Source organism: Sander vitreus, chromosome 4 (assembly GCF_031162955.1).
Source record: "Sander vitreus isolate 19-12246 chromosome 4, sanVit1, whole genome shotgun sequence".
NCBI classification, from domain to species: Eukaryota; Metazoa; Chordata; class Actinopteri; order Perciformes; family Percidae; genus Sander; species Sander vitreus.
In genome coordinates this window covers 21,223,506-21,245,880 of record NC_135858.1, presented here as the reverse complement: position 1 = coordinate 21,245,880, position 22,375 = coordinate 21,223,506, and the positions used below count along the sequence as shown (strand labels likewise).

Here is a 22,375-nt window from a genome sequence, read left to right as displayed (position 1 = left end):
ATCAGCCCATCTGGGGGCTGCACCCTTCCCTATGAAACCTCCACCAGATCTGTCTCAGACTTGCAGTAACATCAAATATCATTTTCAGTGATGATAAAATCATATTACAGGCAGTTATAAATGAATTTCGCACAGAATACACTGGGGTGTATGAGAAATATAATGAACAACTCCATTAACTATAGTCTTATGGATAATCAACAATCAAGCCTCTTTTTGATTGACTAATAAGCAAAGAAGGATGTGGACAGGGATTGATATACAGTATGTGGTAAATACTCACAAATACAAACATGACATTATCATATGTGTATCACTAAAATTATGCAATAAACAAAATGACTACTAACCGCTATACCAGAATGTGTGAATTCACAGTAGCTGGTAGTAAATCAGTTTATTAACTCCTATCTCTATAATGGATAACTAATCCAAATTAATGTGATTCTTCCTAGGACGTGTTTTTTCCTGTTCTCCCACTTCACATTATCATCTGAATTAGTAAGAGCTACGAGTGGCTTTTTAGTAATTTGTCATACATGCTGAGAAATAATTAAAGTGCTCATAGTATGCTTATTTTCAGGTACATAATTGTAATAAGAGGTTATATCAGAATAGGTTAAAATGGTTTAATTTTCAAAAAACACCATATTTTTGTTATACTGCACATTGCTGCAGCTCCTCTTTTCACCCTGTGTGTTGAGCTCTTTGTTTTAGCTACAGAGTGAGGCATTTCACTTCTGTTCCATCTTTGTTGGGAGTCGCACATGCGCAGTAGCTAGGTAAGGACTACTAGCCAGTCAGAAGCAGAGTATGAGGGAGTGCCAAGCTAGCAGCTAGGCGAGCATTAGAACATGTGTTACAAAGTGACGCACGTTCGTCACAGAAGTAAAGACTGGACTAAAATAGAGCTGTTTGTGAACAGTATTTTCTGTTGGGGATGGTAAGCCAAAAAGCATAATATGAGCACTTTAATATTGGTGATAAAAAACGTATAAATAATGAATTTCTGTGACAAGCAGGATGGGTTTCCTGTGACCAGTCAGCGATCGACTGTGCTACTGTGTAACAGTGGAAAGAATCCCGTTTTCTTCCCTTTAGCAGGGACAATGAACAACTACTCTAAAGGGATGCCAGTAAAGGGACATTTAGATAGATCATTAACTAGTAGGCACCATGCATCTTCTGGAACAGATAGCCTGTTGCCTAAAACAAATGCCCACAAGCCCACAGAGATAAAAAGACTATCAATTATAATGGGGCCTGTGCTGCCTGGGACAGCACAGCACAGATTGTTTGATGCTCCACCAGAACACCCATCCATACATTGTGAAAATGAGATATGCCCACATCGTTTCAGTCTAACTAGATCAATGTCATGACTTTATGTGCTGTGTGCAGGCAATTCACACATGTTGAAGCACATTAGTGTGAGCAAAGTCCATAGACAATGCACTCTTTCCAAGTGACCTTACTTCAGAATGTGACTATAAAACACCATGTTTCATCTTTTGCTTTTATCTCCTTCCGCTCTTCTTTTCTTTCTCTAGAGCCAAGTGCAAAGTGCAAAAAAACAAACATCGGTTTCAAACATGGAATCTGTACAAATTACTTGCTGCTGCTCCTAGTAATTGTCTTCATTTGGTATAAATGACCTAAGAAATAACTTGCGGAGTGAAAACGCCCTGTGTGTTCCTTGCCTAAAGAGCTGTGTCAGCCTAAAAAGCCTTGCTGATCTTGAATAGGGGATTTTGTGCAGTATTTCTGACTGATAATGTACATTCGTTCTCCTCTTACATTGTTTGCTGGGCTCCATTGGGAAAGCGGTGTCTTTAACCTTTGTGTTTATTCTTCTCTTCCATGAATGGGGCGAATTAATTGCCACTGGGTTGAGGAAAAGGTTTGTGGTAAATTGCGGTGCACACTGCCATGCATACTAAACAAGCCCTAAGACACTTACTCTAAATTCACACTAATGAGGAGAGTAATAGGAGGTAGAAAACTTGATGTTATGCACTCCCTCATAAGTGCAGATCAGCTGCTTTTTCAGTGAATAGTTTTGAAGAAGTGACAGTATGAGGCAGTTCAGTCTGAAGCAAAGACAATTAAATAACCTCACTTGTGAAAAACCCTTCCTCACTGATAACATGAGTGTCACTGCCTATTATGTACACAGATGCTTAAACTGTAACCTATTGGAAATATATTCATTCTATTAGAGATTAGCATGCCTCAGGCAATATTAATACAACATCTTGTACAGAATTTACCTTAGTAAGAAGCATATGTACCTGTGTATAGCTGCCTCCTATACATACAAAGCTGGTCCCCATGTGTACAGATGTTGCGATAAGCGTTCCTGACAAGACAGTTAATTTACCCTTGGGCTGCGCTGGTAGTCCCCCCTCCCACCGCCGCCCCCCCACCCAGGAGTTCATAACAAGCAGATGGGAGGTAATTGGCATAGATGCATGCAGATGCTGCGAAGCAGTGGAATGGATTCATCACATCAAGCCTATAAATGAACTGATGGAGGGACTGTTTGTTTGTAAAATAATTAGGCAGAAATTTGTTTTCATTTTTCTCATCATCCAACAATTGATGTAATAGAGGTGGTCCAGCCTCTGGAGAGAGGAAGTGCTGGCTGGCTGGTTAGGTAGACGCTGTGTGCGTATGTGTGTGTGTGTGTGTGTGTGTGTGTATGTGTGTGTGTGCGTGTGTGTGTGTGTGTGTGTGTGTGTGTGTGTGTGTGTGTGTGTGTGTGCGTGCGTGCGTGTGTGCGTGCGTGTGAGAGAGAAGACAAGAAGCAAGAGGTAATGGCACATTGAGAGAACGAAATGCATTGCAGTTAATAGGTGAGGAGTTATTTGTCTAAGCGCAATGTGCAGTCGATAAGATTGCTGCCACATGCCTCACTCGCATCTGTTATTCACACAACACGGTAGATACCAGACCCTGTAGCCCTGAGATTGTGTGATGACTGGCAGAAGCCAGGCACTCCGACTTAACCTGTCCTTCAGTGCTTTGATGCATTTTCAGTCCATTTTGGAGGGACTTTAAGCCTTAAAATTTTAATGATCACTTTAAAGGCTCATATGGGGGTAGCTCCAAAATATATAGCTGAATGTCTTACCCCATACAAGCCTAAAGGTAACCTGAGATTCTCTGGTAGGGCACTCTTGGTCACTCCCTGGTCAAAACTGGTGATCAGGCCCCCCAGTTGTGGAACGACTTACCGGACGAGATTAGGGAAGCCAACACATTGTCTGCTTCTAAGTCTCTTTTAAAAGCTCACTACATTAGACTTGCTTTTTATTGATTTCATTTTTGTTTGTTTATTTTCTGCCATTTGTGTTTCTGCCATTTCTGTCATTGTTGTTGTTGCTTTTTAAATGAAAGCACTTTGTAACTTGTTTTGAAAAGTGCTTTATAAATAAAAGCAATAATATTATCATTTTTTTTACCAATCAGTATTAGTCACTCACAAGTTGCATGGACTGATTAGAGTCACTGACACTATTGCTATCATTTCATTAGTTAAATCAAAATGGCACAAAACATGAAAAAATACCAAAATAGTTAAAGCATCACAGTCATATAAGCATGTCAATAAGCATGTTACTCTGAATAATGTATGTTTTCATCCAAATTACCAAGGCTGCAATGAAAAAAATTATGTTTGCACCACACAACTCTATTTCCCTGCACAGTGTCTAGCTTTCCACAAGTTTTAAGGCCAGAGTGTTTTCAACTCCAACAGTCTTTGAGGGGATATCATCTAGTCCAGAACACCAAAACCACGATACACCGCAAACAGTTTTTTATAGCCAGCCGAGGTTGCCTCAGAGTTGTACATAACATTTTTGTTGAGGCTTTTAAAACTATGATGAATAAATGATGCTCTGCTTTTGAAGTTCATTCCAGTCGATGGTTTGGTTAATGGAGACAGAGTTTTAACAACTCTCATTAGAAAAGCTCTTAAAAGAAATAGATAGCAATGTAAGTCACAGTTAAAGCTGCCTGGTGTCACATCATCCATCATTCACTGCCTACACAATGTGTAACGGCGCAAGCGGGGGAGACAAAACACTGGGAGAGCGTTGTCGTTTCTTTCTGTCACTGATGAGTGGGAGGCTAAGACATACAGCGGGGGGAAGAACGAGAAGCTACTTCATACATTTTTTAGATATGTCAATACTAAACCTCTTCGGGCTCTGAGAGGGTGAGCGTGTGCATGCATGTGTATTAGTGTGTGCATGTGTGTGTACGTGTATAAAAATGACAGAATGTCTGGAAAGCCTCGTCTATTTAAAGCCTCTGGTTCCAGAGGTAAACAAGTGCTGAGGCAGCTCTTTTGCCTGTGTTCTTTCTCTCAACCCCCTCCACTTTACCCCCATTCATTCCATCTCCATCTGTATTCTAAGGATCGAAGTGGCATAATATCATTCATAAACCCAGGCATCATCTGTGCGCCTGTTTAAACAAAAGCTTTCCCCTCAGAAAAGTGGCAACAAAATGTCCAACAGGAAAGCCTGAAGAAGAAAAAAGATGAAAAATCAATGATGTTTTTATGTCATTCGACATAGTTTTTCTGACTCTGCATGTGCAATATTGTTCCTGAAATATAGATAACTTCTAAAAGGGGTCAATCCATTAAAAGACACATGCTTGGTTGCATGATTGCATGAGCAGCAGACATGGAGTCGTGTCTTTACTGTAGGTGCAGCCCTGCAGTCTTGCCGTTTTACTAGTACATACCACTATTGAGCGTAGTGCTTGTGGTGGTCCTGCTGGAGTAGTTGAACTTAGCAATGACCCCAGAGAAGCAATAATAATGAATTGTGCTTATCCATCGCTCTAGTAATCCATCATACACCCATACATGTATCTGCTCATTCATCCATACATACATGAGTACACCCATGTGCTTACCTATGAGGATGAGCATGCAGACCAGTAGTGCTATAAGAGCTCCAGGGCTGAGAGCAGCACTCATTACATAGGCTGTGGCATTGCAGGACTGGATGGCTCCCTCTGTGTTCCACAAAGAAAAAAATAGCATTTACTATACAGATTTAACACCAGTTATGATTCACTTCAGTGGACAAGGATTAAGCACTGTTTTATCAAAAGTTTTTATTATGTATATATTATACTTTCACCCAGCTGAAATCCCTCTTGAGGGCCATTTGTCTACAGATTTGTGGCCTTGTGTTATTTTGCTTTCCGCAAATATACGCTGATAAGAACTGTTTGCTGACCAAACCAGTGGCATGTAGATGACCTTTTTAGCACTGCTGGTGACAATGATGATAATGTTAATGATGGTGCAGCTCCTACAGTAGCTCTCACCTGCGTCACAGCCACAGACATGAATGGTCAGGGTGCCTGTGGAGCTGAGGGAAGGAGGCCCGCTGTCAACCACCAGGATAGGCAGGAAGTACACATTCTGCTCATGGCGGTTAAAGCCTGATCGTTGGGTCTGGATGCCAGCTGTGTGGTCTAGGTGAGTGGGTGTGAGTGTGTCAGGGGGTGGGGGTCCGAAAGACAAGGAAAAAGCAGAGAATTACACATGAATGCCTTAATATTTTGAGCCCTAAACCACTCCTGTCTGCTCACTGATGTCTGTTTTGTTACCAGGCTGCAGTAGAACTAATAAAACTCCATCCAGTGAGTTCTTTGAACTCAACACTGTACTGATGGACGTAGAAACAAGTGGGAGTGTCGGCCTATTTGATTACAAAAATCATAGTTTTTTAAGACTTGAAATTTGTCAATGTAAGATGTTTGCCATTTGATTAAAATAACAATGGAAGTAACTTCCTCAAGAAATGGTCAAGTGAAAAGAAAAGCACCATCCTTGTTATATATAGTCTCAATAAATCATGCCATAATGGATAGTTCAAGGACTCCAGACGAAGGGTGTCAGGACTGTCAAGTTTAACTTAGGGTTGAACAATTTCACTGGGGAAGAGAACTGCTTTTGTGCGATCATGTTTTTGTTTTTGATGTTGTTTTTTTCAGCAAACAAAAACAGGAAAGAAAATGAGTGAGAGAGTCACTGTTTGAAATTAAACTTCACCTGTGTATATATGTCATCCGTCTCCCGGAGACATAGATAAATGTAACACAGAATACAGGAAGAGGCTTTGACAAATAGAGTCAGAGAAGCTTTGTGGGTAGACTTGCGGATACCAAGCAATCCATCTCCCATAACATATATCACCATTATCCATGTCGCCCTACAGCTTCGCTGGCTCATGTAGAACAATCTTTATATTACTGTTTACTGTATCTACGAGAATGTTACGCCCCTGAGTTTATCCTTTCTGACTTTAACACAGCATTCTCTTCCACGGCTGTCTGCTTTAGAAAAATAGATTTTTAACGTGAAACTGCTTTATTCAGTGTTTTTACCTTACAGTGTTTTTTTAATCACTGGTGGCTGTACTGCAAAGTACTGTATGACAGCCCTTAGATACAGTTGTATCACTTTAGTGTTGCCATTCACGCTTTATAAATGTCTCCCACAGTGGAACAAAGTGTGCAAAAAGGCTCTGGAAATGTTGTCCCTGACTGACCAACCCACATACAAATAAAATAAGGAATACAAAACCCTTTCACAAATGCATGGAATGAAACAAGTAAAAGTAATCCACTAAAAGGTGAGTTTCTTTTTTCCTTCAGCTTCACATCATATGACATTTTTTGAAAGCAAGATGGGGGACATTTTCCAGGTAACATGATGGCAGTTTGTGCTGTAGGTTTTGCTCTGCAGACTGCCAGCAACAACTTAAAAGAGTTTAGCAATATGGGGGGGGGGGGGCGGAGCCTTTTCATCATTGTGTGTCAAGGTTTGGAGACAGAACACCATGTGAGGCCATGATGGGGAAAAGAGGAAGTGACAGATTGAAAGTGACAGGTTGACAAATGTGTCAATGAAAAAAGACACCAGAGTGGAAAAAAGAGGGGTGGGAGGATCAAAAGTGTGTGGGGTTTTGTTTGTCTTTTACCAAAATACATACATGGTCTGCAGTAGAGTTTGTGTTCATGAGTACATATCTCTTACATATATATATATATATTTGTGCGTGTGTTTGTATGTTTTGGTATGTTGGGGAAATGGGGCGAAAGTTAACATGATACATTAAATCTAAGCATCAATATACTGTGACATTTAATGATTCTCCCTAATCATCTGCATACACACAATCACAGAGAGGTAGTGGTTTGCATGATGTTGTGGTGTGTGTGTGTGTGTGTGTGTGTGTGTGTTATGCATGGGTGTGTATTACTGTAATGTGTACAAGACAGAAAGAAAGAGCCAGAGGGACAATTCTGTCGTACTTCTTCCTGCACGTCTACGCACATGTGTGTGTACTTTACACAAGGCCCATGTGTATCCATTCACATGCATGGGAGCAGGACTGCAGCAGGCCTCGTTGCCTTCACACTGTGACATTTCCCTTGCTAGGGCTGCTCCCTGACATTTTCCTGGTGTCAGATCAATCTTGATTTAGCAGGATGTCACATTCACTTTGGTACACATCTCTAAACGAGGGATCTGCAAGCGCAGACAAGCTTAAAAAAACTAATCTTCCTGACAAAGCAAAGTCATCACTGGGGAGCTCAGTGATTTTAATGTTTCCCTACATTGTGCAGATATGTGTAAATGTTGAGTTGTAACGGAATGCAATTTTCATGATGACACTTGAGAAAATTAGCTGTAGGCTGTTGACATGCTATTTAAGAGGAATCAAGAAAATATTATGTGTTAAATAAAGTGTTCAAAAAAGAAAGAAAATGAAATTAGTATAAAACGCTATTACTGTGGAAAAAAAAGCTCAGCTTATTGATGCAGTTTGTACAGTCGAGCGAACTTCTTCAGACAATTTTAAAAGAGTACAGAGTGTCAGGCATGCAACGGCACACATCATATTTTCTAATAGTATCCCTCTGCTAAGAGGACAAGAACAGGTGTTGTTTATCCAAAAATAATAATATAAAACAATTGTCTGAAAATCAGGTGAAGGCACAAAAAAAACTATTTTGCATTTGCTTTTTTTGTCAATCTTCTGGTAGTGTACTCGTTGAATTGTTATTATTTTAAAAACATCAACCATCTGGCACCTGAATGAGGTGACTAAAATACTTCAAAGTTTTTGAAACCGCATGTCTTTTAAACTAACTCAATATTGCCATAAGGTCTACATTTGCAGTATGCCCTCAAGCATTTCACCAAACGTACTCAGAGCAACACATACTCATAAAAGGGTCCATATGATCCATCCATCCATCCATCTTCATCCGCTTATCCGGGGTTGGGCCGTGGGGGCAGCAGCTCCAGCAGGGGACCCCAAACTTCCCTTTCCCGAGCCACATTAACCAGCTCCGACTGGGGGATCCCGAGGCATTCCCAGGCCAGGTTGGAGATATAATCCCTCCACCTAGTCCTGGGTCTTCCCCGAGGCCTCCTCCCAGCTGGACATGCCTGGAACACCTCCCTAGGGAGGCGCCCAGGGGGCATCCTTACCAGATGACCAAACCACCTTAACTGGCTCCTTTCGATGCAAAGGAGCAGCGGCTCTACGCCGAGTTCCTCATGGATGACTGAGCTTCTCACCCTATCTCTAAGGGAGACGCCAGACACCCTCCTGAGGAAACCCATTTCGGCCGCTTGTACCCTGGAGCTCGTTCTTTCGGTCCGTATGATATCATACGAAAATGTATGCACACTAAAACGTATGATATCCTACAAAATTAGGAGAGCGCCGGCTGGTCACGTGATGGAGAGGTCCATGATGCCGAGCGGCAGTTGCTAGCTACCGGTCGTTTCATGAGAACAGGCTGCTCAGGGAAAGTGAGATCATCTGAAACTCTTTAATCGTTATGAACTTCATCACAATCTTAAACATTGTGCACACCTTATGCTGATAATGCCATCAGCAGCACAGCTACCCAAATATGCTTCTGCCCCATAAAAACCACAACATAGGACCTTCGCCCTCTCACCTTTGACATCCCGCAGGGTGAAGTGTTGATTGTTGGAGGCTTCAGGAGCCAGGGTGAAGTAGAAGCGATGATCAGATTGTGGCTCGTCTCTATCCACTACACTGATGGTGTGAATTAGCTAAGAAAAGAGAAGCAACCAAAGCAGAGAGGGAAATAAAAGGACAAGAAAGAAAAGAAACAGAGGTTAGATTTTCTGCTCAGATCCACTCAATAGGAACAAGAAAATGAATATGAAAAGCACTTTACACTTTACATTTCAAATACCTCTTTCATGAGGGAGGGAGTGAGGTGGAGTGAGTGTACTTGGATGCATGTGCATTTCAAAGGGGCTACAGTCACAAAGAGATAAAACCTTTGTTCTCCAGAAAGTTGACACAGGAACATAAAAAAATGTCTTAATGTTAGAAATGCAAAACTATCATAAAATGCCTCGCTAAAAAGCCTTTTGTTGAACAGAAAAGAAACAGGATATTCTTTGAGGCTGCCATATTTGCTGTAAGAAATAGCAAAGACTAAATGCAAATGTGCAGAGGAACCGAAAGGAAGACACAGAGACCCATTGAGGTTGTCATCCTCCTATCTAATGCTATATAATAGTGATCCACATTCAAAGATAAAACTCAACTGTGATCCCATTTTAAGAACTTTGTGTGGACACAATACGGTGAAATTTGATTCACTGTGAGCTGAACAGACATCAAACAGCCCCTGGAGATCCTTTCACCTTAACACAGGCCTCTCATGACAATTCATCCTCCTCTCATCCTATAAATCTGCAACCAGCATCAAACCACAAGCTGATAAATGATATTTTCACATCTGTCAGCTCTGTTTCATCCACTGCCACCACACTATGTACGAGTCCACATATTTCTTATTATTTTGAGTTCCCTCGCCATTTGTTAACTGCACAGTCTCACTAAAAAAAAAAATATATACTATTCAGTGTTGCTGAATGAATTGTTAAAATGTGTTAAAATTTTGAAATGTCAAAATGTTCTACATGAATATTAAAAAAAACAGCAGACCAATAGCCAATAGCAAGATGTTTTGGCTTAAAAGGCTTTAAAACTAAACTTGAATCACCTTGTGGCCTTATACTACATTTTATATCAGTGTCCTGAAGCTGTATAAACTGAAAAGTGTAACTCAAATTTTTTATAATTCTTTTTTCCAAAAATATGTAGTCCAATAATATAATCCATAATTAATTAATTAATTAAAAATTAATATCAGTCAGATAGTGCTTTGAATGATGCTTGCTTGCCTTGAGCTAACAAAAGCTATTGTATTCTATTGTGTGTGTGTGTGATAAAAGTATATTCACATTTTGCCTAAGAATATTTCAAAGCTTTATTTTCTTTTTGTTTAAATAATCAGTCTATTCTTTTTTGTTCTAACATATACCGTCTGGTGCTACTTTGACACGTCATCAGTGATGAACCCGAGGTCAACAGGTGTTTCAGGTCTTTAATCAACAGACACCCTCGCTCGGGCGACTCTGCCGAGGGTGATCAGTCCCCGGCCTGTGTCCAAGTGGCGTGGTACTCAATGGATCCCCCCTCCGGAACCACAGCCATCGTGAGGCTTTTTCGGTAGCCTGAGAGATGTTCTTTATGGCTCGTCTGCACAGTTGTCCTTTAACTCCAAGGAGTTTGAGTGCTTGGAGCAACGACTGTCCAGCAAAGCCTGGCAACCAACCTCCACTGGCTCACTGCATGCTTTCCAGCCGCTGCTCCTGCACTCCTCCACCAGCTCCGCATACTTGGCTCTCTTGCGCTCATTTGCCTCCTCATATCTGTTTTCCCAGGGGACAGTAAGCTCCACTATAGCCACCTGCCTGGTCGACTCCAATGTTATCACCACGTCTGGGCGGAGTGAAGTGGCCGTGACGTGATTTGGGAACTTGAGCTGCCTTCCCAGGTCCACTTGAAGGTGCCAGTCTCTTGCATTGGCGAGGAGCCCACCTGGGGAGCGTGGCTGCTGTTGTGCCTTCTCCACAGCTCTGACAAAGGAGATGGTATGCTTGGAGGGATGCTGATTCTTAGTGCTCTGAATCGCTACGGTGATTGTTTCTGCCAGAGCCCTGAGGACCTGATCATGGTGCCAGCGATACCGCCCATTCCCCAAAGCCTTTGGACAGCAGCTGAGGATATGCTCCAGTGTGCCACTACTTTGGCACAGTTGGCATGCTGGAGAGTCTACCAAGCCTCAGCGGTGTAGGTTGGATGGGCTAGGTAGAAGGTTGTACACCGAACTGATGAGGAACTTGAACACAGTGGTTCAGAGCTCCACAGCTCTGCCCAGGTGATCTTGCGCTTCTCGGCATTCTCCCACCTAGTCCAGGCGCCTTGTTGTTGCATACCGACCATCTTGGTCAGGCGATCTTCCTCCACCTCTGCCCGCACCTCGTCCTGCACCAACTGACGCTTCTCCCTCCCTCTTGCTTTGTTATAGCGTGGCTTGGGAAAACTGCCCAGGCCTGCACGTTCCACAGCCATGTTACCAACCAAGACGCCATGCCTCAGCTGTGCCTCCGCTCTGTCCACCGCTTCCTGTGCCTGCCACTTCCTTCCCGTCTTAACGCAGATTCCAGCTGAGGAGACTTTGGCATCAGAGGAATCTCGGTACATCAAGACCTCCCGGGCACGTGTGACCTTGAATTCCTCGGACAAGCTGCTGATGGGAAGCTGCAGCTTGGTGGAATGACCATAAAGGGTGATGTTACTTAGGGACCGTCGGAGCCCTAACCACCTCCTGAGGAACTGACTGATGGTTCTCTCCAGCGCTTCTACCGTTGTCATGGGTACCTCGTATACGAGAAGGAGCCAGAGAAGCTTCGGCAGGATTCCATGCTGGTACATCAAGGTTTTGTACTTTCCTGGGAGCCCCGACTTGTCGACTGCAGTGAGCCATTTCGTTACGTCGTTCCTGGTTTGTTGGAGAGCGGTTGTGTCCTTCAGGGAGCTGTCAAAGATCTTCCCCAAGTTCTTGAGTTGGTCTGATTATCCTAAAGCTATATAATGTTATGAAAAATAATAAATCAACATGTACTCTGCAATGAAATTTGATTAAATATTTTTTTTAATTTAACAGCACCTCTTAAAGGAACATGCCGACTTATTGGGACTTTAGCTTATTCACCGTAACCCCCAGAGTTAGATAAGTCCATACATACCCTTCTCATCTCCGTGCGTGTTGTAACTCTGTCAGACGGCTCCACCGGTAGCTTAGCCTAGCACGGATCCTGAAGGTAATCGGTTCCATCTAGCCGACTGCTCTGAATAAGTGACAAAATAACGCCAACATGTTCCTATTTTCATGTTGTGAGTTGTATAGTCACAGCGTGTACAAATAACAAGGTCACATGAGATACAGCCATCTTCTAACCATATATAAACTGAGAAAGGCGAAGCAGTGCTACTTTTTATGACCTTGTTATTTGTACACGCTGTGACTATACAAATCACAACATGTAAATAGGAACATGTTGGCGTTATTTTGTCACTTATTCGGAGCAGTAGGCTAGTTGGAACCTGTTACCTCCAGGACAACAAGCACGGAGATGAGAAGGGTATGTATGGACTCATCAAACTCTGGGGTTTACGGTGAATAAGCAAAAGCCCCAATAAGTCGCCGTGCTCCTTTAAATTCACTAATTAACATGTCATATCTTATTTGTTTAATTCATTCAAATACCAAAGTGTTAAAAACAAAGAGATTAGCATATATGTGTATATTGTATATATTGTCTGAGTGCCAGGGTGCACTGTGGCACAAACTGTTGTTCGTAACTTCGGAGCGCTGTTGGAATATACTGTTGAGCACCACAGTCTCAGAGCGGCAGAGCGTACTCTCTGTCTGAGGAGACAGAGCAGCAGAGCGACCAATGCAGTGAATGTGTAATGAAGAGCTGAAATGGTAGGAACCGTCCTAGGGAAATGCAACAAATGTGCAAGGAGAATTACATGAAATAATTCAACACTCAGCAACATGCAATGTGGATACGAACCAGCATTTTTTTTTCACCCATTTGAACTTAACCTTTTGTTAATTCATAAGAAATAATGTTATTTCTTCAAAAAACAGCATTCTCATTTTAGTGTAGAGTGTCAGATTGGATTTATGGACGCACCCAAAGACTTGCAGTTTCACAGGAAGTTAAATATTAGACAAGTTCTTGGCAGAGACTCTAGGAACTCACAGTAGGCCTACCCCTCCTGGCCAAGTTTTGTTTTAGTTTGTTTGTACGAATTAAACAAACAAAATACGTCTTAATTAATGAGCTTAAAGCGTAACTCTCGCCAAAATGCAACCTAGGGTCTTTTTGTGAATGTACCCGAGTCAAACTTTCGTTTAAAAGCATATTTAGGACGGAATCGCCACTTTTAAGATTTACCGTATTTTCGTTTTTCGGTCAAATGGCCTTTTGAATGGGAGTGCTAGGGGCGTTTTTATGCTAGCCTCAAAATAGCTATTTTTAAAACACTGAGAAGGCTCGACACAACATGAAACTTTGCTCGAAGTATCGCCAGGGGCTCTACACCTTAACGAAAGCATTGACAACATTGTTTGTGTACCCAGAGTATACTAAAAAGAAAGGTTTTGAACAACTCACCTTAGGTCTTGTTGTTTCCGGCCGCTACTACCTCGGCAGTCAAAACGAGTCGATATCCGAATGTGAATGAACAGACTCCATATGAGGCTCCTTTTTCAACTACGAGGTCAATATTATTTTTCAGTAACGACAAAACAAGAAATAATCCGTGCATTTATATGTAACTAAGCTTTAGGAGCTTTCCATCTTTACTCTCCTCCCTGTTATGTTGCATTCGGAAATCGATTGTTTTTGACTGATAAAATGGCTGCGGCCGGAAACAACAAGACCTACGGTGAGTTGTTCAAAACCTTTCTTTTTAGTAAACTCTGGGTACACAAACAAAGTTGTCAAGTTAAGGTGTAGAGCCCCTGGTGATACTTCGAGCAAAGTTTCATGTTGTGTTGAGCCTTCTTAGTGTTTTAAAAATAGCTATTTTGAGGCTAGCATAAAACTGCCTCTAGCACTCCCATTCAAAAGGTCATTTGACCGAAAAACAAAAATACGGTAAATCTTAAAAGTGGTGATTCCGTCCTAAATATGCTTTTAAACGAAAGTTTGACTCGGGTACAATCACAAACAGACCCTAGGTTGCATTTTGGCGAGAGTTACGCTTTAAGAGGGACTGGTAAGCAAATTTTGAAACGTTTTCAGTCATTGTGCTAAGCTTAGCTAATCAAGCTGTAGCCTTATATTGAATAGACAGATATGAGAGTGGTATCGATCTTCCCATGTAACGCTCCGCTAGAAAGTGTGTGAATGTATTTTCTAAAATGTTGAACTATTCCTTTAAAGGACAGTTTTAGAATTATTGAATAGCAGTAGCACACAGCATTACAAAATACTTTGTAATTCAGTAAAGTTTGCACAGTTTTGTATGCTTATGTCCCTCTTTTTATCCCAAACATCTGCTGTGTACCGTATCTACTGCTGTTGTCTATCACAGAATGCAGCAAACTTGTAGCACAGATGGCAAATGTCATTTTGTCAAAAACACAATACCTGTTTTTATTTTGGTTTACAGGAAAAGCTGGGTGCTGCCACTGACTTTATGGAAGCTCAGTGTCTTTATGTTCCGTGTTTTCTTATTTACACGTCAGGTATTTGTTTAGTAACAGTTCATCCCACTCCTGTCAGCCTTTACAAGTATCGGAAGCATAACTCCTACTGCACACACAGTCAGCTGTTCTCTCTTGCCTATTCTACACAAAGATCTTTCTTTACTAAATATATTCCTTCTGAATTTTAACAATTCTACATTCCTTAATAATCAACTGAAATAGCCAACACCCTTCAATAAGTTGATCAAAGTGGGTCAGGAGGCTCATGGAGAGATTTATCCATCACACATATTGTACTTGACTATAAAAATTGTGAACGGTTGGGAAAAGACTGAGAGAGGCAATCCCTGTGACATCCACCACTGGCTGTTTTCATTTTTGTAAAACCTTGTAAAAGGACCCCCAAATACATTTTGACTTGGAAGTCCACGAAATACAAATAATTAGTTTTTGCTAACAGTGGTCCTAATACATGTTCTTTTTCCTGTTGTTAAGCAAGACTAGTTTTATATTGCAGTGAAACCTCTGTTTCTCTCTCACATACAGAGTTAGGGATCCGCAGCAACGCACATGACAAACAACTCCCAGAACTATTATTAAGTGAGGCGTTTCTCAGAATGATTAAAGCACAGTGTTCAATGGCTGTAATTCCTTTGTCTGGTCTCACAAAACCTTACGGTAGCAGATAAGATCGAGGGAAATATATCAAACCATTACTCAGCTGTTACAATAGCAGTCTCCTTTTAAGGGGCAGGATACTTATACAATGTTAAACACGGCTTTGTTTACTGGACTGAACTCTTCTGTCATTTCCCCTCTACCTCTCTGCCTCTTCAGCCAGCTCTTTCACATTCATCACTGAATTCCTATTCCTCTGATTCCTTGGCCTTTGCATTTATCTTCGCCAAACTATCTCCCTCTCATACCTCTCCTTTCCAGAAAGATGTGTCACTCATTAATCATCTACCTGCAAATTGATTATTCAAACAATACTGTAGATATACACATATATACCACTACAACCTTCTGGCACATAAAGACATCCGCTTTATTGTGTAACTTTTAAGCTCATGTTGCCTGTCTGTGTGAGACAGCCTCACACAACTCTGAATTATGAGCCTGAGTGGTGGCTATACAGTACTGTGACTAAGCTACTGCCGAGTACGCTTCCGGGCCACAATTGTACCTTCACAATAAACAGCTCCTCAGTGTTGACGTTGCATCACAGACACAAAACAGGCTTAGTCATACCCACAGCTCAGGGAGGTTGTTTGGGATATTATGGCTTACTTTGTAATTACAAAATGCTATGCCATGATTTCAGGGTAAATCACATGCTTCTTCCTTAGCGCGCCGGAAATTCTGCACTCGAGAAACACACAAAAAACACATGGAAATGAACCAGGTGTTACAGCCTGTATTTAGTGTTTCTAAAAATATCATTACATGCCATCTCAAATCTTACCAGAGGTGGAAAAAGTACTAAAAGTATGAAAAAAAGTAAAAGTACCAATACTTTGATGAAATATTACTCAAGTACAAGTGAAATTACCTATCTGAAAAATTACTCAAGTAAAAGTAATAAGTAGTTCATTTAAAATGTACTTTAAGTAAAAGTTACTTAGTTACATAAAAAAAAAGAAAAGAAAAGTAAAACGGGGCGGGGGGGATCTCTCCCATGTAGTTTAAAATAGAACAACAGGTCATAAATCCAAAACTATTTTGTTTTTAATTAAAGAAAAATCTATACAAATGTATACACATGTAATAATGACATGACACATGTCACACATAACATTTCATGCTACAATCCTCTCAACCCAAAAAAACGGAGCTCTCCCTTTATCATTCACACTGCTGATACATTTGATGCGACTGTAAATTCAAAGGCTCGTTTATATTCAAACCGGTGACACTTTCGGTGGGGCGCAGCCTATTTGTTCAAACGAGACTAATGTTCACAGCCCAGACTAGCAGCTAGCTTCTACACACCTAAGTAGCCCATATGAGCTAATTAGATGTATGTGAATTAATTCAGCCAGTGTCCTACATACATTGTGCTACGGGTTGCTAGTGCTAGACAAAAATTTGCAATGCCACGAAATATGTTGTTTTGTTAATTGGCAATTTGCTATTAGTCATGAAAACTTGGTTTGAAGTACCAATGCACAAATACTTACCAAAACATGCTTCTGCAGATTAGATGTGGAGTTATTGAATGCCGCCAGTTCAGTCACCTTTGGCAGGTACATCTGGCATTGCATGATGATACTATTGGCCCTCTTGAATTTAAATAAAAAACAGTCTTTCAAATGTGGCCAAGGATTTTCGTTGTTTTGGGCAGCAGAATTTGATGTTTCAGCTAGCATTTCTACTGAAACAGTCTCTGAACAGCCGTCGCTCGCCTGAGCCACCTCCATCTCGTTCTCAATCTCCTACAGAAAGACTTGGCGCCTGGTAGGCAGCCTAGATGCTGATCATTCGTCACTGTAGTGGTTCTGGGCGCGATTTTTTTTCTTCCTTTTCGTTTTCGTTAGTCAAAGTTTTTTTTTTCTCAGTAACGGATGGGATTTGTAATGTAGCGAAATATATATATATATATATATATATATATATATAAATAAATACTTCACTCAAAACGTATTTTAAAAACTACTTGAAAAATACAAAATACACAACAAAACTACTCAATACAGTAACGTGAGTAAATGTATTTTGTTACTTTCCACCTCTGAATCTTACCCATGGTCCAGATTACTATACTTTTATAAACTGTGATGGCTTTTATTGCTTTTGAGAATAAGGCTCTGATAAATAGCAAAATAATTCAATTCTGTGAAAGGTGTAATGCTGAACATTTCTCTTAGCATATAAGACCTTATGTTCATACTGTGTTGAATGTATCTGCAAAGCGTGACTGCTAATGTTTTCCAACAACTGGATAGCCAACAATATCGAAATATGATTAAGGTACTGTATATTTAAAGTTAAGCAAATAAAACCACTTTGTGAAGGGTTGAGAGCAATACAAAACGTGTGTCAAAACACCTAGATCTATTGTTTTCACTGACAGTTGTTGGTACATTAAAGTACCACTCTACTGTTTCCCAGCTTCAGGATGCAGACGTGCATTTTTTCCCATTTTCTACCTGGATTTGCACACCCAGACTAGTTCCATGACTTCTGTATGGTGCGCCAGTATGTGCCAGGACCAGTGTATTTATCCCATCATGGTAAGAGTTAGTTTAATATTACACTACTCCATGCTTTGCACATTACTAACAAGCACAGTAGTTGAATATTAACAACCTTTGTAGGAGGTTGAGGGGTTGCAAAAGCTGCCACACTACTGCATGACTAACTCACATGAGTTACTGTACCATGCGCTTCTAAGTTTCATTATTCCAAAGACCACCACACATCCAGTCAATCCACAGTGATCTATGAAGAATCCAAGTGTGCTGTATGCCAAAGTGGGCCTTGTCTTATCTTCTCATCCTTCTTCGGAGCCCTTTATTCCGGTCTGAAGGTAGAGGAATAATGAGCAGAAGAGAAGACACTTAAAGCAAAAGCTTTGTCATCAGCGGAGAAATGAATCTACTCATTTCTTTGAAGAGATATGAACAGTAGTGAAGATGTAGTTAAGTGAGTCATGATCTGCGTCCTGTGACTCTGCCCTCAGCAGGGGGACACTCAGTCGGCATCTCGGGGTGAGTGCAAACTGCTGAGGGGAGACAGAGAGTGAAGTAAGAGAGGGAAATGAGAGAGGAGCAGAGCGAGCGTGTGGGAGTTTATCGAGCAGCTAGCGAAGCTCCCTTAAGCAAAATCACCTAATTAGATTTCTATCTAGCAGTCCCCTTTCCTGACCCCCTTAAATCTCTTGCATCTCTGGAAAGCTAGAAGGAGAGACTTTCCCAAAAGTATATCCCACTGCACTTGAGGTGTCTGAAAGGTCAAGGTTGCGAGAGGGAGGCAGCTTTCTCATTCGCAGCAGAAATCAACCATTTCACGATGGCAGCAAGGAGGTAATAAATAAATAAACAAACAAACAAACAGACAACCACTTAAAATGTGCTGAGAGAGGTTCAACTCTGAAGCCTGGAATGCATTATAAGTATCAGAGGTGTGTTTTCAAACGCATCCATTATTTTCAGTGGTAAAAAGCATCCTTATGGTGTCCAGTGGAGCATTAAATGTCTCAATGCACTGCTCTGAACTCAAAAGAAAGAGCTTAAATAGGATTAAAAGCCAAACTTTTAAAGTAATATATATACATATATATAATATGATCATCTAAATTGGTAAGCCCACATTACAGTAGCTACAATGCATAATTTGATGACTTTAATTAACGAGCATGTAATAAAATCATGTTATCATGCACATATAACATGTTTTGGGATTTACATCATGAGCATATACGTAGCCTGTTGGCTAGCCATTGATAGAATAGACAAATTATATACACCAGGTTAAATAATTTATGTTACAATTTACTACCTTTTGTGGTGGTGAAGCTAGCAAGTTTTCCATCTTGCAATATTCATATGAATAAAAACTGTGTTCACCAGAAAGCAATGACAAACATGATGATTGGTTAAAATAATATATGTTTACATCGGGTTAAATACTGTAAGTAGGATGATGATGTTGTTATATGGCCACAAAAGGTTTAGAAACAAAAATCTGCTGGTCCTGGCTTTATCTTATTTCTTGTTTCTTGAAAAACATTATTTAGGCTTGAGGAATTTCCACCTGCAGAGAACCACTGAAACAGCAAAAGGGCTGCATCAAACAACACATGAAAAGTTCCCATCACATGCACATAAACCTTTTTGCTGTAAACATTGACATGAACAGGATACATCTAATAAGATATTGCAAGAAACAGTGAATATTCCAGTCCCTCTTTTCTGCTGGTTTGTCTGATGCAATGTTAACATTTGAGAGACAAAAGAAGAGGCATTTGGTGAGTAGAACAAATGACTCACTCAGTCTCCTATGAAATACTGTCTGGCACAACTATGAGTCTGTCTGGCTTTTTTATCATCTATGTCGGTTTGCTAATTCATCTTTTAGTCTGTTGTATGTCTTGCATCTGCCTGTGTTTGTTTTAGTAGTCTTTCTATATGTGCATTAGGTGAGTAAGTGCGCTCACGTGTTTCAGACAGGCTTAACATTTAGCAATTTCAAACAGACTCTTCCAGGGGTTGGAGGTTGGCGATGACGTGGCCAAAACTGAGGTGATCTGTCGCAGTGACCAAGTCTGCCAGCCGTGAGATGGCACGGCAGAGCTGACAGGCCTCCATTACCTCAGGCCATACCTAGTTTTGGGTTTCCACCCAGCCTTTTTTCTGCACACATGGCACTATATGATATCTGTCTCTCTGCATTCAGTCAGATAAATACCACGAGGTGGGCGAGGAAGGGGCTGAGAGGCAAAGATTGTGTTTAAGTGTCATTCAGTGAGGTGCAGCAGATTGAAAAAATGGGCAAATCAGGAAATTATCCAGAATGGTAGAAAATTAAGAGGGGATATACATCTTATGAACTATAATAACTATAACATCACTAAGCTAAGATTTGTATTATCTTGGTTTGATCCAATACATGGCTGAATGGTAATACTCTTGTTAAACTGTAGCACATCTTAAAATCTTTAAGGCCCCATAGAAATTTGATGTTTTGAGCACAGTGATATGTATGGCACTAAATTGCCACACTGTTGGCCTTGTTTATGTAGATTTACTTGCAATAAGTTACATTTATATTTGCATTTTATGGATTTACATAACATTGTTATCCAAAGAAGCAGGACATTTTGTTCTTCAAATATTGACTCAAGTCTTGATTCCAAATGTACGACAGTTAACATCAGTTTTAAGGAATAATTATTTAGTTAAAGTTGTATTAACAATACAATATGAAAGCTATAGACAAGCACATCTGATTTCATGTTACATGCTTTGGAGCCCTAATAGTTCTTAAGTTTTTTCACTTGCAAAGATGCTCATTGTGAATCATCACACTTTCCTTTTATAGATTCAAAGTGAGAACACAATTGGAAAATTACGTGGTTAGTCCTCACTTTCTAAAAGTGTTGTTTGAGGATTAAGACTTTACCCTTGGCTTTAGGGGCCAAGGGTAGAATGTTTTATCATAGTGATGGAAAGGTTAGTGCATAGGTTCGGTTAGTTGTGAGCAACGCCGGCCCTAGACTTTGGGGGCCCCCTCATTGTAATGTGTTGCTACCCATAATGTACAAATAGTGTGATGCATATTTTAGTGTTATATTCTCATTGAAAAGGGCTGAATCTCACCTTTCTTAATGTGCACGATGTCTAAACGTAAAAAAGGATATGACACAATAAAAAAGATATAATGCACAAGGCAACCATATGGTGAAGAACATACATTTATTACAAAACACTAATAATATTGTGCAAAGTCTGTGCTTGCTAATGATCCAGCATCTACTGACAAACTTAAGCACATGTAAATTAGGCTATTGCTAAAAATACTATTATTAGTTTTATTAGCTGCTTCAGGCACATTTAAACTGGCTCTTCCAGATTTCTTTTTCTACATTTTCAAAATAAAATAGCCTTTTATTTATACTATGGCTTGGCTGAATACTTGGTTATTATTTACTGAGAGACGTGAATCCATATCGCACAGTATTTCCAGCTAATCAACATTTTAAATTGAATATTTAATTAATAGTCAAGCTAATCTATTTGCTTTCCATCTCTTCAACTTGGTTATCTTCTCCAAGCTAAAGTTTCTAAACACTGTTGCCCATTGCTGTTCATCAAATGTAGAATTAGTTGTATTTCAGTCTCACTTCTCACGTCACAGAACACAGCCCTGGAAGCTACTGGCAAACAAGCAAGACACAGACCCACAGAGAGACAGAACAGATACTCTGCAAGCTAGAACATCAACTGAAAGCGTAACTCTCGCCAAAATGCAACCTAGGGTCTTTTTTGAATGTACCTGAGTCAAACTTTCATTTAAAATCATATTTAGGACGGAATCACCACTTTTAAGATTTACCGTATTTTTGTTTTTCGGTCAAATGGCTAGGGGCACTTTTATGCTAGCCTCAAAATTTGCTCGAAGTATCACCAGGGTCTCTACACCTTAACGAAAGCACTGACAACATTGTTTGTGCACTAAAAAGAAAGGTTTTGAACAACTCACCGTAGGTCTCAGGGCCTAAAGCAACCGCTTAGTTCGCTTATGTGTCGAGCCTACTCTGGTTGTTAGCATTAAGTTGTATGGGTTAGCTTGGGAATACATAACGTCAATGAGGGTCCTCAAAAGCATAAACGTTCAAATGTGTGTGTTTATGTTGCAAACATTGCAAACAGGGGCAGTTTGAGAGAGTTTTGATGCCAAAGGAAGAAAAATAAGCTCTCTCTGCCTTGCTTTGCTATTGCTAATGATACAATAATTAGCTTCCAGTCAAATCTTCAGATCATTCCAAAGACATGAAACAATCTGATCTGGCCTACAAAAATCTTTTTGCAATATTTTGTTTTTGTTAGAATTTCTAGCAACCCGAGTATTTTTATGCAAAGATCAAAACTGCACGTAAAAAGGAGGTGCATCGAAATATTTTTACTGTGCAGGTGAACCTGTAACTGATACTCTAGAAACCGAGTAAGAATCCATGTCTTTTTGGCATGGTTGTGCACATGTG

General features: G+C 40.4%; 1 protein-coding gene across 1 annotated transcript in view; it reads right to left on the bottom strand.

Moving 5' to 3' along the window:
- Nucleotides 1-22,375, bottom strand: part of cdh22 (cadherin 22) — a 97,701-nt gene that overhangs the window by 1,575 nt on the left and 73,751 nt on the right. Inside the window, exons 9-11 of the mRNA XM_078248983.1 lie at nt 9,013-9,130; nt 5,353-5,502; nt 4,933-5,034 (exon numbers count right to left, since the gene is read on the bottom strand). Coding sequence (XP_078105109.1) covers nt 4,933-5,034; nt 5,353-5,502; nt 9,013-9,130 — 370 coding nt within the window. The remainder of the gene's footprint in view (nt 1-4,932; nt 5,035-5,352; nt 5,503-9,012; nt 9,131-22,375) is intronic.